General features: G+C 38.0%; 1 protein-coding gene across 1 annotated transcript in view; it reads left to right on the top strand.

The window, feature by feature from the left end:
• The window catches only part of LOC140231844 (uncharacterized), a 30,192-nt gene that overhangs the window by 4,378 nt on the left and 12,471 nt on the right, over positions 1 to 13,343 (top strand). Inside the window, exons 3-7 of the mRNA XM_072311996.1 lie at positions 322 to 502; positions 2,497 to 2,611; positions 7,282 to 7,491; positions 10,285 to 10,480; positions 12,870 to 13,029. Coding sequence (XP_072168097.1) covers positions 322 to 502; positions 2,497 to 2,611; positions 7,282 to 7,491; positions 10,285 to 10,480; positions 12,870 to 13,029 — 862 coding nt within the window. The remainder of the gene's footprint in view (positions 1 to 321; positions 503 to 2,496; positions 2,612 to 7,281; positions 7,492 to 10,284; positions 10,481 to 12,869; positions 13,030 to 13,343) is intronic.

Raw genomic sequence — 13,343 nt, 5'->3', positions numbered from 1 at the left:
GCCAACTGAATGAGAGGGTATTTATTCATCAACACGTAGGATCATAATGTTTGAGCAAGTTTGTGATTTGTCAGTAATACAGTAATATTCACACATGTTGTAACTCACTGACTAGTAGTGTACATGCAACAAACTTTACGATCAGTTGCAACCCAATTTGAAATGGTTGCACATGACAGATCTATACACCTTCTGTAATTATTATTCATCTCATAAAGAGCAAGGTTGACTTCCTACACACCCTTTGATCATTCCGTACCCCTATACACCAGATTTTCTTACCAGTAAACTCATTTCTCTGACACACTATTCTTCTCCCAGGCAACTATGAGAAGATCCCAGGGACGGTCATCGGGGCCCTGTACGAGAATCTGGGCATTGACGTCTCCAAGCTAGCGGAGGACAAAGAGGAGGACCTGAGGGTGCTCTACTCCTGCTGGTGGTCAAAGCCCCTCCCATCCAATCTGCCTTACAGGAGGGTGCTCTGCTTTGAAAGCAGGAGGTACTGTTTACGCCGAATATTTCGCAAGGTTTTTATTTTCACGAATTTCGCAAGTCAGGTGCTATTCGCGAAATTAAAGACACTCGAAAATAATGACTTTGATCCCGATATGAATGTGACACACGCGTATACGATTCAATACAGTACTCCACGATCGCGAATTTAACCATTCATGAAATTGTTGGGAAATCCTGATTCGCAAAGATTTAAACTCGCTAAATATATGGTGTAAACAGTAAGCTAGAGATTGCTTCCGAAGGTCAAAGGTCAGGTCAGGCCAGGAAAAAGGTCAGGCCATGTCTGCCATCTTGAGCAGAAAGTATTAGCAATCATGCTTGTTTGTTTTTGTTTTCCTGTTTTCCATTGCATGCATTTGTCTGTGTACTTTTTTTTTTTTTGGTGGGGAAGGGGGAAGGGGTCCCTTATGTTCAGTGCCAATGATTATAATGAAACTTGACACATCTACATACTGACTATTATGACATGCAGATATTAGATTGTAGGTCTTTTGGTCAATGCTGATTGGCCATGACAAATATTGTGGTAGTCAGTTTAACACCTCAAGCAATAACTTTACAAGAAACACCAAGGGATGTTATTGTTTCAGTATTTCCTAATTTTGTTCTCCTGAAACTACACAGGGATTCAGTGTTTTAAATGCTTTCATCCAAACAACATCCACAAGGCACTGCAAGAGCTGTGAATTTTCTTCTAATTTCCCTTCCTAATCATCAAGAACAAGAGCAAAGCACACATTGTGTTTTTGTACTGAAACAGTGGCCACAGGCCTATCATGCATCCTAGAGATAGACACATACAGGCAATCTGCAAGAACACACATACACATGCACTCACACACTCTATTATTTTCCCCAAATCTTTATTTGATTTCAATAATATAACATGAGTTTTGTCTTGAATGTATGTATACAACAAAAACAAAAACAAAACATATATTTACACACACATATACATCAAGGCTGCACTCTGGCACTGGTCCAACAGTCCCTGACCAGTAAAAATCACTGTCAGACCAGTATAATTTTTTCAGGAATTTACCAGTAAAAAAATGGAAAAAATAGGTACCTACATGTATGTACTGGACTGACGTAACGGTCGGACCAGTAGAAGAAACGGGTTAGTGTGCAACCCTGTATACATGTACACACACCCACACATACAAGAATATAATATGGGTGCTACTTCATGCAATCTTGCCTGCTGTACACAGTGCTATGTGAGTCATAATTATAATAGAGGGCTTTTTTGTTGGTCTTAAATCTGATGTTTGACATGGCTGTGCCCAAGGTGAATTGCATGAGTCATTCCATGGAGCATAACTTTGGGAAAATAGATTAGTGATTTGATGGGATGTCCGGTAATTTGGCTTCCTGCACTTCTCCACACGCACGCGCACACACAGACACGCACACACACACGCACACACACACACACACACTCGCATATATGTATATATATATTATATACACATATATAGAGAGGAAAAAAAGAGAGATGATAGGTAGATAGATTTATTGGTTAATTGTTGTAGTACGTGAGTGAATGATTAATGTATTGATAGATAGATATATAGACAGATAGATAAAGAGGTAGAGAAAGGGACATATTATGCAGGTAAATAGGGTTATCCTGTATTCAACGTGCACTCATATAGAGCATTTTATTTTCTTTCTTTAGTTATATGTGTTGTATTTCATGCCTATTTTCTGTATATGTTTAGAAAAGTATATGAAGCATACATTTCTGAGTGTGTCATCCACATAATATGTTTTAGATCCATTCCACCTTGATTGTTTTTATTTGTTTTACACTGTCAGTGTTCTGTCCTCTTTGAAAGGCTCCCCCCCCCCCAAAAAAAAAACAAAACAAAACCAAAGAACAGAAAAAAAAAAAGAGAAATGAATCATCCTCATCTTGAAGCAAGCCAGTACTCCAATTCCTAAGAGAATTACATTTTTTGATGTCTGTTTTAGATTTCGAGCAGGGCGCCCCCAAGAGCTCGTCGGTCACGCCTTTCGGTGTCTTGTACCCATCTTGAAGAACAAGGATGCCAGTGTGATCACACCACTTCTCAGCACAGGGAATCAGGTAAAATTCTATATGACATTGGAGCAATTTTTTTTTTTTCTGGGAAAGTAGGCCAGTAATTTTGGGGTTGCACTTGAAATTATTAAAAAGGAAAAAAAAATATCTCCATTTCTTTTAAATGGATTGTCCACTTTTCCTCCAACTTTCATTGAGTACAGGGATATTTCTGTCTGTACATACATGTTTAGGGAAACTCTCCTTTAAGGGGCCCTGAAATCCAAATTCATGTTGATTTATGATACCCTCAACATCACTTTTGCGGTGAAACTAATATCTACAAACATTCCATATATTTTAACAATTTTTTCTTCTATTTTTCTTCAGATTACTTGGGAACGCCCACAAAAAATCCTTCCAAACTAATATTCCTCAGATGACCTCATCTGTCAATCATTGCTAAAGGACTGAAATGTTTAACAAAAGACATTGGAATGCACCTTTCCCTCAACTCAGCATAACTTGCATGTTTCTGTGATATTAGCCGGGTTCACACGTACAAATTAGCGGGATGACGATCGCGATGCTCATCCCGAGTTTTTTTGCGAGCGTCCACACGTACCAAATTAGCGAGATAGCGATCGCGATCGGTATCCCGCTAATTTGGCGAGCGTCCACACGTACCGAATTATCCCGCTAATTGCCGATAGAGATAACAGCAAAGCCTGCAAACTGAGTCACACAGCGCCCTTCTCTATCACTGCCTGCGCGCACTTACCTTTGTCCATTGTCTTTTACGCGTCAGTGGTGTGGTTCGCGCGCTGTTGTTGTTGTGCTCCAAAGAGGTGAAGGACCTCTTCGCAGAGGCCTCGCTGTTGTGATGTGCATATTGCATGATGGGATGTAAAAACTCGAGATTCTAATCCCGACCGTTCACACGTACCAGCGCGGGGCCAATTATCCCGCTAATTGACGAACCAGCTCAAGATTTCTTGGGATTAGCATCGCGATGCTTATCCCGCTAATTTTCGGGTTTTTTCTGTCCACACGTGCAAAAAACTCGGGATGACGATCGCGATGCAAATCTCGAGATTTGTATCCCGCTAATTGGTGTACGTGTGAACCCGGCTAGCAATGTGACTAACAAAAGACATGGCGAGGGAACATGCAAATTATGCTGAGTCAAGGGGAAGGTGCATTCCAATGTCTTTTGTTAAACATTTCAGTACTTTAGCAATGATTGACTGATGATGTCATCTGAGGAATATTGGTTTGGAAGGATTTTTTTGTGGGCGTTCCCAAGTAATCTGAAGAAAAATAGAAGAAAAAATGTTCAAAATATATGGAATGTTTCTAGATATTTGTTTTACTGCAAAAGTGATGTTGAGGGTATCATAAATCAACACAAATCAACATCCATTTGGATTAAGTAGGCAGTGTCTGATGTAGAGGTTTGCCTATAGTGTCAATACGGATGAGGGCTACAGATGATAGGGATGTCCTTCCTCTACATGACCTCAGACCTTACTATCCTATCCTGTAAGAAGATTAGTGTTGGGTTGCCATTTGTGGCAGGAAGCTACCTTGATTGATGACAAAAAAAAAATGTATCTTTGTGCTTTTAGTAGTCTCATACCCAGACGCGTGAGTTCTATACGGATGAAATATCATTTGTGTGTGCGTGTGTGTGTGTGTGGGTGTTGGGGGGGGGGGGATTGTTCTGTGATCTTGGTGTATGTTTGATTTCTTTAAAGGGATTTCATAGTTTTTGTTGAGATGGGAATACAGATTTTAACTTTTTTGCGAGATAATTAGAAACCACTTATGAAATATTAAAGTGCAAGTGACTCAAAGACAAATTCAAAAACGAAGTAAAACAAAATGATCCTAATAAATGGTGGGTCTCACCTTTTATGAAGACCTCTTTGTTTCTGCATAATGCTTTTTCAAAACCAATTTTCATCAAATAAATGTTGAATTCCTCTTAAAATTGTATGCTCTTTCATATTTTATCTCAACCAAAACTGTACCATCCCTTTAAGTTTTCTCATTTCAAAAAAAAAAAAAACTTTTAATGTGTTTCCTTTTTAAAAAACAAATAACTTTTAATCTGTTTTGATTACTTTTAGTTGTTAAATGGTTGCTCCTTTCTTCAATTTAAATATGACAGTAATTTACACCTGTGAATTCTTCTTCAAAATGTAACTTAAAGGTTTAAGTGGGTCTGCAGCTTAGCCTATGCCTAAATCAGATTGCAGAAAAAAAAAATGGATCAGGGGATAGCAACGGAATGTCCGTGCATGATGTCAGGCACAGAAGCCATTCCCAAGGAACAAGAAGAGTTACTGTTCGTTCGTGGCTCATGTGAACTAAGTGTGTGATATCTGCCTGGGAACTTTTCTCACAGGAAAGAGAGTTATGCTGTGAACTACTCGGTAGCATAATCAGGATTTATCCTTGATCACATTTTACCTGCTTGTCAGTATGAATTGTCTAAAAAATGGTCTACTCTGCTGTAAATTGTTCAGCAACATGTTTCTGTGATAAATAATGTCCCAGTGTAATAAAACATGTGGGTTTTCTTCTGTACAACTACAAGGGAGTAAAATGATGGGGGGACTTGTGTATTATTATGCCTCCGCCACGAAGTGGTGCCGGAGGCATTATGTTTTCGGGTTGTCCGTCCGTCCGTCCGTCCGTCCGTCCGTCCGTCCGTCCGTACGTCCGTACGTACGTCCGTCCGCTTTCGTTTACGCGATAACTTGAGTAATATTTACTGGAATTTTACCAAACTTGGTCCAAGTATGAAGTATGATGGGGCAATGATTTGATTAGATTTTGGGCGAAATCGGCTAAAGGTCAAAGGTCAAAGGTCAAGGTCAAATCATGAAATTGTATCCATTTACGCGATAACTCAAGACTAGATGGAGCAAATTTCACCAAACTTTCTTGGAGGATGATGTATGATGGGACAATTACTTGATTAGTTTTTCAGTGAAATCAGACAGAGGTCAAAGGTCAAAGATCAAGGTCAAATCCTAAAATTTATCTGTTTACGTGATAACTCAAAACTGGATGAAGCAGCTTTCACCAAACTTGGTCCAAGGATGATGTATGATGGGACAATTAGTTGAGTAGATTTCAGTGACATTGGCAAGAGGTCAAAGGTCAAAAGGTCAAGGTCAAATGCAAAAAATGTTGCTATTTCCCCCATATCTGTGCAATGCAGTTATTTTCTTGAAACTTTGTGTAGACATGTACTACTGCGTAAAGATTATCCAGAGAGAGTTTCATGTCATAAGGTCAAAGGTCAAAGGTTAGGTGAAAATGTTGCAATATCACTTTTCTCGCAAATAGTTCAATGTATCTTCATGGAACTTGTACATATGCATGTACTGATTGGCAGGGATTATATAGGGAATTTAGGGGTCATGGGTCAATAGTCATGGGGTCAAAGGTCAAGGTCAACTCCTCAAAATGTTACTATTTTCCTCATATACTAGTATATGCAATGATTGCATTATTAGTTTTAAAATTTGATATATGTACATGTATTACTTAATGGAGATTCTCTTGGAAATTTTCAGCCAGAAGGTCGAAGGTCAAATGTTAAGGGTCAAAGGTCATGTTTAAATGCAAAAAAAAAAGATATATTTTGTACTGTAATTACACTCTTTCTTCATACCTTGAAAATTATACTCAATGCATAAACTTATAATAAGATCGGTCAGAAGTCAAGTAAAAATTTTCAATTCCCCAAATATGCGTACCTGCACTCTTTAATAGACAATTATAGCAAACCCAGTTCGTGGAAAGTGAACATTCAAGATATTTCTGCCAGTTATGTGAAACTGTCATCACACATTGTGAAGACATTGTACTGTACACCTATTGGGAGAATGATGCATTATGGCGGAGGCATCAGTCGCCATAGCGACATTTCTAGTCACTTCTTATTTGAGTTGTACTTGGTTTCATCAATCATCCCCTCCAAGCTGGAGATTTGAAGCCTTATTTACCTTAAAGGCATTATTTACCATTTGCAGATGAAACAAAAACCTAGATTTAGTGCTTCAAAATAGTTCTAGAATTATGAGTTATGGACAGAAATAACCAATGTAAAAATGTTAAACAGTGTGATCAGTGTTAAGCCTTGTTGAAATACAAAATTCGAACAATAGTCATATTAAGTAAAATTGTTTCTAGACTAAATGGTCTACAGTTATGGTTTAGTGAAAAAAAAATGGTAATATCTCCTTATAAATGTGGCTTTATTGCAAATTTTTATATGGTAGGATGTTTTGTGATACAACTGACCTACATATATGCATCAAATGTGATAACTTGAACATATTTTCAAATCACTGTTCCCAATAGTAAACAATACCTTTAACTCAGTGACGTATTGTCTCGCAAATTTGGTAGAAATTCATGTTCAAGGAATATGGTTCACCATACAGCTTCAAACAGGGCTGGGTTCCAGTTCTCTCCTTACAGTGTTAATCTCTTTGATTGCAATGAAATGATCTAGTGAAACCATCAAAAGAGTAAAACATAACAGACAATGGCAAAGTAGGCCTACTTCACAACCATTACAAAAAAATCCAGTATGCATTATTATGTACACCATTTAACTAACTGTGCTAAAAAAAAAAGAGATAAAGAAAGTTGAAGTCTATTTATGACTCTGCTGAAAGAGAAAAATACAATGTCACATTGATTATTGCTACCAGGGCTACGACCCTTGTGTCATGTTGGACGGCATGGTCCAGGCAGCGGTCAGCTGGGTCAAGGCAGGTCTGGCCATGAAGCTGCTGAAGATTGTTGTCTATGCCAAGCTAGATGGCAGCACGCCCAAGTTCATGAGAGGCTGCAATGAGGACATCTTGAAAAAGTTCCAGGAACTCAAAGAGCACTACGAGTCTGCCAACCTCATTCCCGCGGTGAGTTGAAGTAATGGTTGAATGCCCTTCAGTCAATCTTTCTTTGACCCTCACCATGTGACCAAGGGGTGCTAGTCTAGTGTAAAGTCCAGGCCAAACTCAAAGTACTAGTGTTGTTTGGAGGACAGCAAAGAAGAGCATTTATTGATGATCAATAGAGTCTGACCTCTTCTATCCAGCATCCCTTTTCCGGATCTCTCTATTATCCAGGTACAATCTCAGCAGGATTTTTTTTTTTTCAATCTAATAATTAGGGGGAAAAGGGGGATTTCAAACTCAAACAAAATTCCCACACAAACTCACATGAATTACATATTATTCCCAGCATAATTAATATACAGTCACATGTAATTTTCATCTAAGTAACATACATTCAGACATTGCTAACCCCAAATCACCGCAAGAACATGGAAACTTTTTATGAAATCAGGGCATGGTACAGGCAATTGTTCATTGAGCAAATCATTTAAGAAAAAAAAAAGACCCTGCTTATAATTTGGCGCTGATAGCAAAGAAAGAGTTTCAATGTATGCTACCTTCAATAGGTTACATGTACAATGACAGTGTACATGTGCAGCTACCAGTGGATAGGAATCTGCATGTATTTAACAATGGGTCTACCATATCCGGCCAAATCCCTTATCCGGCCGAGCGCAGGTCCCGATATGTCGGGCCAGGAGAGGTTGGACTGTATTCAGATCCCTCTTTATCTTTATTTGGCTGCAGTATAGGGTACTACCCCTTTATAGCACAGTTCCGCAGCATACTGGTATATATTGAAACCGATCTATGGATGCAATATTTGTATATAAATGATATAATATTTGAAGTCCCAGCCTGTAAGTAGTTCCCTTTGGCAAGGCATTTTACCCCCATTGACAAGTCCCTCCTTAGGCTTAGGCTGTTGTTCCCATATGTAGGAGTGCCATACCCTATGCACATTATAAAAGAACTTTACTTTTCTCATAAAGAGTTGGGAGAATTCCAGGTGAAGTGGTCAAACATACAAACACCTACTGCCCCCCAAAATTAGTAATGATAATGATAATAAATAATCATTTAGTCCATGGTTTGAGTCCCCCAGCTGCAGTGGTCGTTCTTACCATTTCTGTGAATTTCTTTGTTCCCCAATATATAGTTGAAAAAAAAATATTACTTGTCACTGGAAATATTTGAGGTCTTGAGTACTTAAAAAAAAAAAAAAGAAGAAGTCAAAGTCAAGAAATTCATGTTGTTGTTTTTTAATGACCCTTCAATTGTTGTTGTTGTTTTTTTTTTTGACTGGACACACATACACTCAATGATGGAAGTTGAGGTCTGGTAAAATTGACTGGTTTTCATACAGCAGACTAGACAAAAGCATATTTCTTTTGTGTCAATGTAAAAATTGACCTGAGTTTTACAGGTATATGAAATGTGAGAAAACACAAGTGTACAATTAAGAGTGCTTTCATTGAGAGGTGATATCTAAGCTGGCCACCAGTGACATGTGAGAACATATGTACTCTGTAGTGCTGGTAGAGGCATGTATTCTTTCATACAGCAAGCCACTTGACAATTGGTATAGTGTCAACCATGTTGTTAAGGTAAATGCATCAGTAGGCTTTGCAATCTTAAAGTCAAAATTGACTTTTTCGGTCAAAATGGATGTGATTTGAAATGCAGCAGCACAGATAAGGATGTATTAATAGACATCCTGTAGTTGCTTGTCAGTTTGTTTGTTTGTTTGTTTGTTTGTTTGTTTTTACTGTTTTCAAGTCCCTATTAGGATGTTTCCTTGTAGGTCTATGTTTTCTCTGTTTGTAACAACTGAAACTCTTGTCTGTTGACATGTCAGTGTCTTATTTGACTTCTCATTAACTATTAAAAAGAGCCAGAGGATGCTTGCAAGAGTACGATGTTGATATTATCAGGGAAGTTTCTGTCTCAATATTTGTTAGTAACAAATAGCTGGTTTCTGGTTTTCATCATCTTTATGGTGACTCATACGCACTGATCATATGATACAAGGTGTACATAAAGCTGGCAGTACTCCACGATTTATGTCTTTTGTTGACAAAGGTTAAACATCCTTATACACACACACACACACACACTCACACACAAACACGCATTGAGTAATTTTGTGCTGTAATTATTTTTATGTCATATGTAATGGGTGTATCTACCTCTCGAGCCTCATATTCTTTTCCTGATACATCCTATTTCATTTTTTTTTTATTGTTATAATGTACTCTGTTTGTTCTACTGCATTTGTTTGCTGAAATATTTTTAAAATCATTTTTATACCTGTATATATTGTGTATATATATGAATGTTTGATATTTTACTATTTGTATCTGAAGAATGAAATAAAAAGAATGAATGAATGAATGAATTTCAGTCATTAAACCAGGCACTCAAACTCTATATTCATAGTGATTGCTATTAGGACTTGGCTGGCAAACCAAACCAATGAGGAATTTCCCAAATCAGCCTCGATTTATTTGGGTCGATTTTCATTTATTTCATGCAGTTAAAGCAGAATACAACTTAAATAATATATATATATATATATATATGATATAAAGAATGTATCTGACAGTAGACAATCTTGAGTCTCTTCATGGTTGAAGCTTCAGTGGGAGGTGGATTTGTTGTATGGCATTAACCTGTCAAGTAATACATGAGAAAGGTCTTTGACCCTAGTGTGGTACAACACATACATGTCAAACATTTCAGTGGCATACCGGTATCTGTAAAATTTGCATGTACATTTAATTGATATAAAAATAAAAAAAATTACGCCCCCAGGAGGTGACCCTTGAGTACGATGTGTACCTGTCCTACAGCGAGAAGGACCAGGAGGTCGCGGACAGGATCCAGGCATGCCTCTTGGAAGAGAAGCCGGACGTACGCATCTACAACTCGCGACAGAAACTCGACGCCGAGTCTTTCTGGCAGGACCAGATGTACGAGCTGATGACCAAGTCGGCCCGCGTCTTGACAGGTGATTCGTGGATTGCGAGACAAATCTGTTTCCTTTAACCCGTTGAGGATGAGTCCCGAGCATTATACTTGGGCAGGTGTCTATGGGAAATGCGTGTTATAGCAAAATCAGCCCGTCCTCAACGGGTTAATCACAGCCTGTGCTGGTTATACTTGTGTCTCCTTTAAGTTACCTGTACCCAGCCCTTGTTATATTGGTGGAGATTTATTGATTGCTGCTATTGCTCACTTACGAATTGTCATCTTTTTTTCTTCTTACAATTAAAGTACAATTATAGCTATGAGTGCAATACTATGAGATAGAAATGGGAATGATAGGGTTACATCACACTGAGTTGTGAAATTGATTTATTTGTTGTTGTTGAGTAGTTTTACATAGGTTGCAGTGGATTATTTATGAACATAGAACTGTGAGCATTAATGTTCAAAATTCAGAAGTGTTTATTTTACTTTTAATAAAGTTGTGTCAGGACAGCCCCAGCAACCAAGATGACACTATTTTATAAAGAAAGTGTACCACATGCCATGAAACTCCTTTGGATTTCTTTCAGTCGATAGAATGAATAAATCAATAATCTGATGTTTAATCCATAAATTTGACCAGTAGAAGTGTGAACTGTCATTTTTTTATTTCAGCTTGTGAAAGTCTACTTTGTCATATTCAAATGTTCAAACTTTCCACACCGTACTCAAATACTTATGAGAACAGACAGATTTCTTTCGAAGAAGCTTACACACTATGCCTAAAAAATCTTCGGTGTGTTTCTCTTGTTATATTTGGTTTTATGAAGAATGAGGATCTATTGTTGCTCACTGGACAGAATAACAAATTCCCAGTTTTGAGGACTGCAGATTTAGTATCACGACCTCAGTGCTAGTGCTCTTAACCTGTGGACGATGGTTTGATTTTGCTACAACACGCTTTTCCCATAGACACCTGCCCGGGTATACTCGGACTCATCCTCAACGGGTTCATAGGCCAGAAACTTTATTCTCATTGTTTAATCCTTCAGATGGGACTCATAAAAGCAACTTGGATTGTGGCTTTCTGACTTTTAGCATTCAATGGCTCTCTTAGCAGCTATTTAACATTATTCCAAATTCAAGAACTCATGTGCATGGCTTTAATGCAGGCTTTTAGCTTCATCTCCTTCATTACCCATTTGCACTGCTGTAAAAGTGGAAATTTGTTTGTGGTGTGGAAATTTTTGCCATTTCGTGCAACCTGAAACTAGGGCAAAAATAAAAGTATGTGAATATTTTTGCCTGTTATATGTACCACTTTGTAATGTCTGGAATTAGAAACATATACAAAATTCATGTTTTGAATACTTGGCAGAGTGCGAAAAATTACTTGCGCAAAAATATCCACTTTTACAGAAGGGTTTCCTGCTTGTTTTTGCTGCTCTAGATACCCCATATTTGCATGAACAACCACATTAATTATATTTTTGTTTTTCGCTTTATTGATGCTGTGAGTGCATATGACAGAGAAATATATAATCTTAGGCAGAAAATGATCAAAAGTGGGACAAATCCATAGTTAAGCAAAATTGTGCTTCTACACCCCATGTGATGAAAACACTTGTATATTCAGTGCATACTCACATACATTTGTACTTAAATTCAATTCAGTTCAATAGAACATTTATTTTTAGATCAATTCGTGTAGATATGTACATATGCAAACATACAACATACATGCATGCATACATTTGTACACGCATATACATATACATACAGATACTGCAGAAGTGGAAATTTTCATGGTGTTGAAATTTTTGCACATTTCGCGTGACCAGAAACTAGCGCGAAAATAAAAGCATGCAAATATTTTTGCTTGCCATATGTTCCAGTAGTTGATGTCTTCTGTGGAATTAAAAGCATGCAAAACTCTTCTTATCCGGCCGAGCGCAAAAAAAAAAATTAGTCGTGCGAAAATATTCCCTTTTACAATATACAAACATATACTATAGTGAGCACATAATCCATTTACATTTAATTAACAGAAACTTGGTTCAATTCAATTTGACTCAATTCATTTTCTCTGTATAAAAGCTTCCACAATTGCACACATTACAAGAAAATGTGAAATATAGAGGCCTACATAAGAACAAGAACACACTGACATGATCTAATGAAGTGGGTTTCTTATGTATCAAGTTTATGGGAAATCAGCATATTTTTATCGCTAGAGTATGATTCGTGCTACCCATAAGGCTGGAGTGCTTGTATTATACACACTCCAGCATTATGTTACCCGGCAGAAAACTGGTATACCGTGGCATTTCAAATACCCAGTATATGCCAGCTGCATGGTATATTTTTCATCAAATGGTGTACTGAACGTTAACTCCATCTCCTTTCCCCGATTCCCGTAACTATCTAAGTCTTGACTCCCAGCTACCTGTCGTCCGAGGCCTGCATGGAACAGTACAACATCGCCCTCTGCTGCAACAGACAGGCGCATCGAAACATCTTGGCTCCGTTCTTTGTGGAGACAGTGTCCCTGCCGACGTACATGGGCCTCGTGCAGTATGCAGACTGCAGGTACCTAAATCGTGTTATCATAGCAGCTTCGTTTCTCTACCAACCTAGCTCCTCCATTCATCTTTCCTCACTTTTTTTCTGTTTTGTGAAGGTTCCTGTCATCTCACACAAAGGTGATCATCTGTGCCAACCCTGAATGATAGCAAACATATTTCTATTATAGCTAAATCCAACTTCAAAGCACTGTAACTTATGGCTTCCAAAGAAGAACAAAAGCACTTCCAATGGGTTATGCAATGAGTCAGGTGCGCTGCTATGTCAGTGCATAAATTATCTTTTGTTAGGCATACTTGAAGCCCCCAGTTAAGAATTAC

This window comes from Diadema setosum, chromosome 8 (assembly GCF_964275005.1).
Source record: "Diadema setosum chromosome 8, eeDiaSeto1, whole genome shotgun sequence".
Taxonomy (NCBI): Eukaryota; Metazoa; Echinodermata; class Echinoidea; order Diadematoida; family Diadematidae; genus Diadema; species Diadema setosum.
This window is presented reverse-complemented; position numbering and strand designations above follow the sequence as displayed.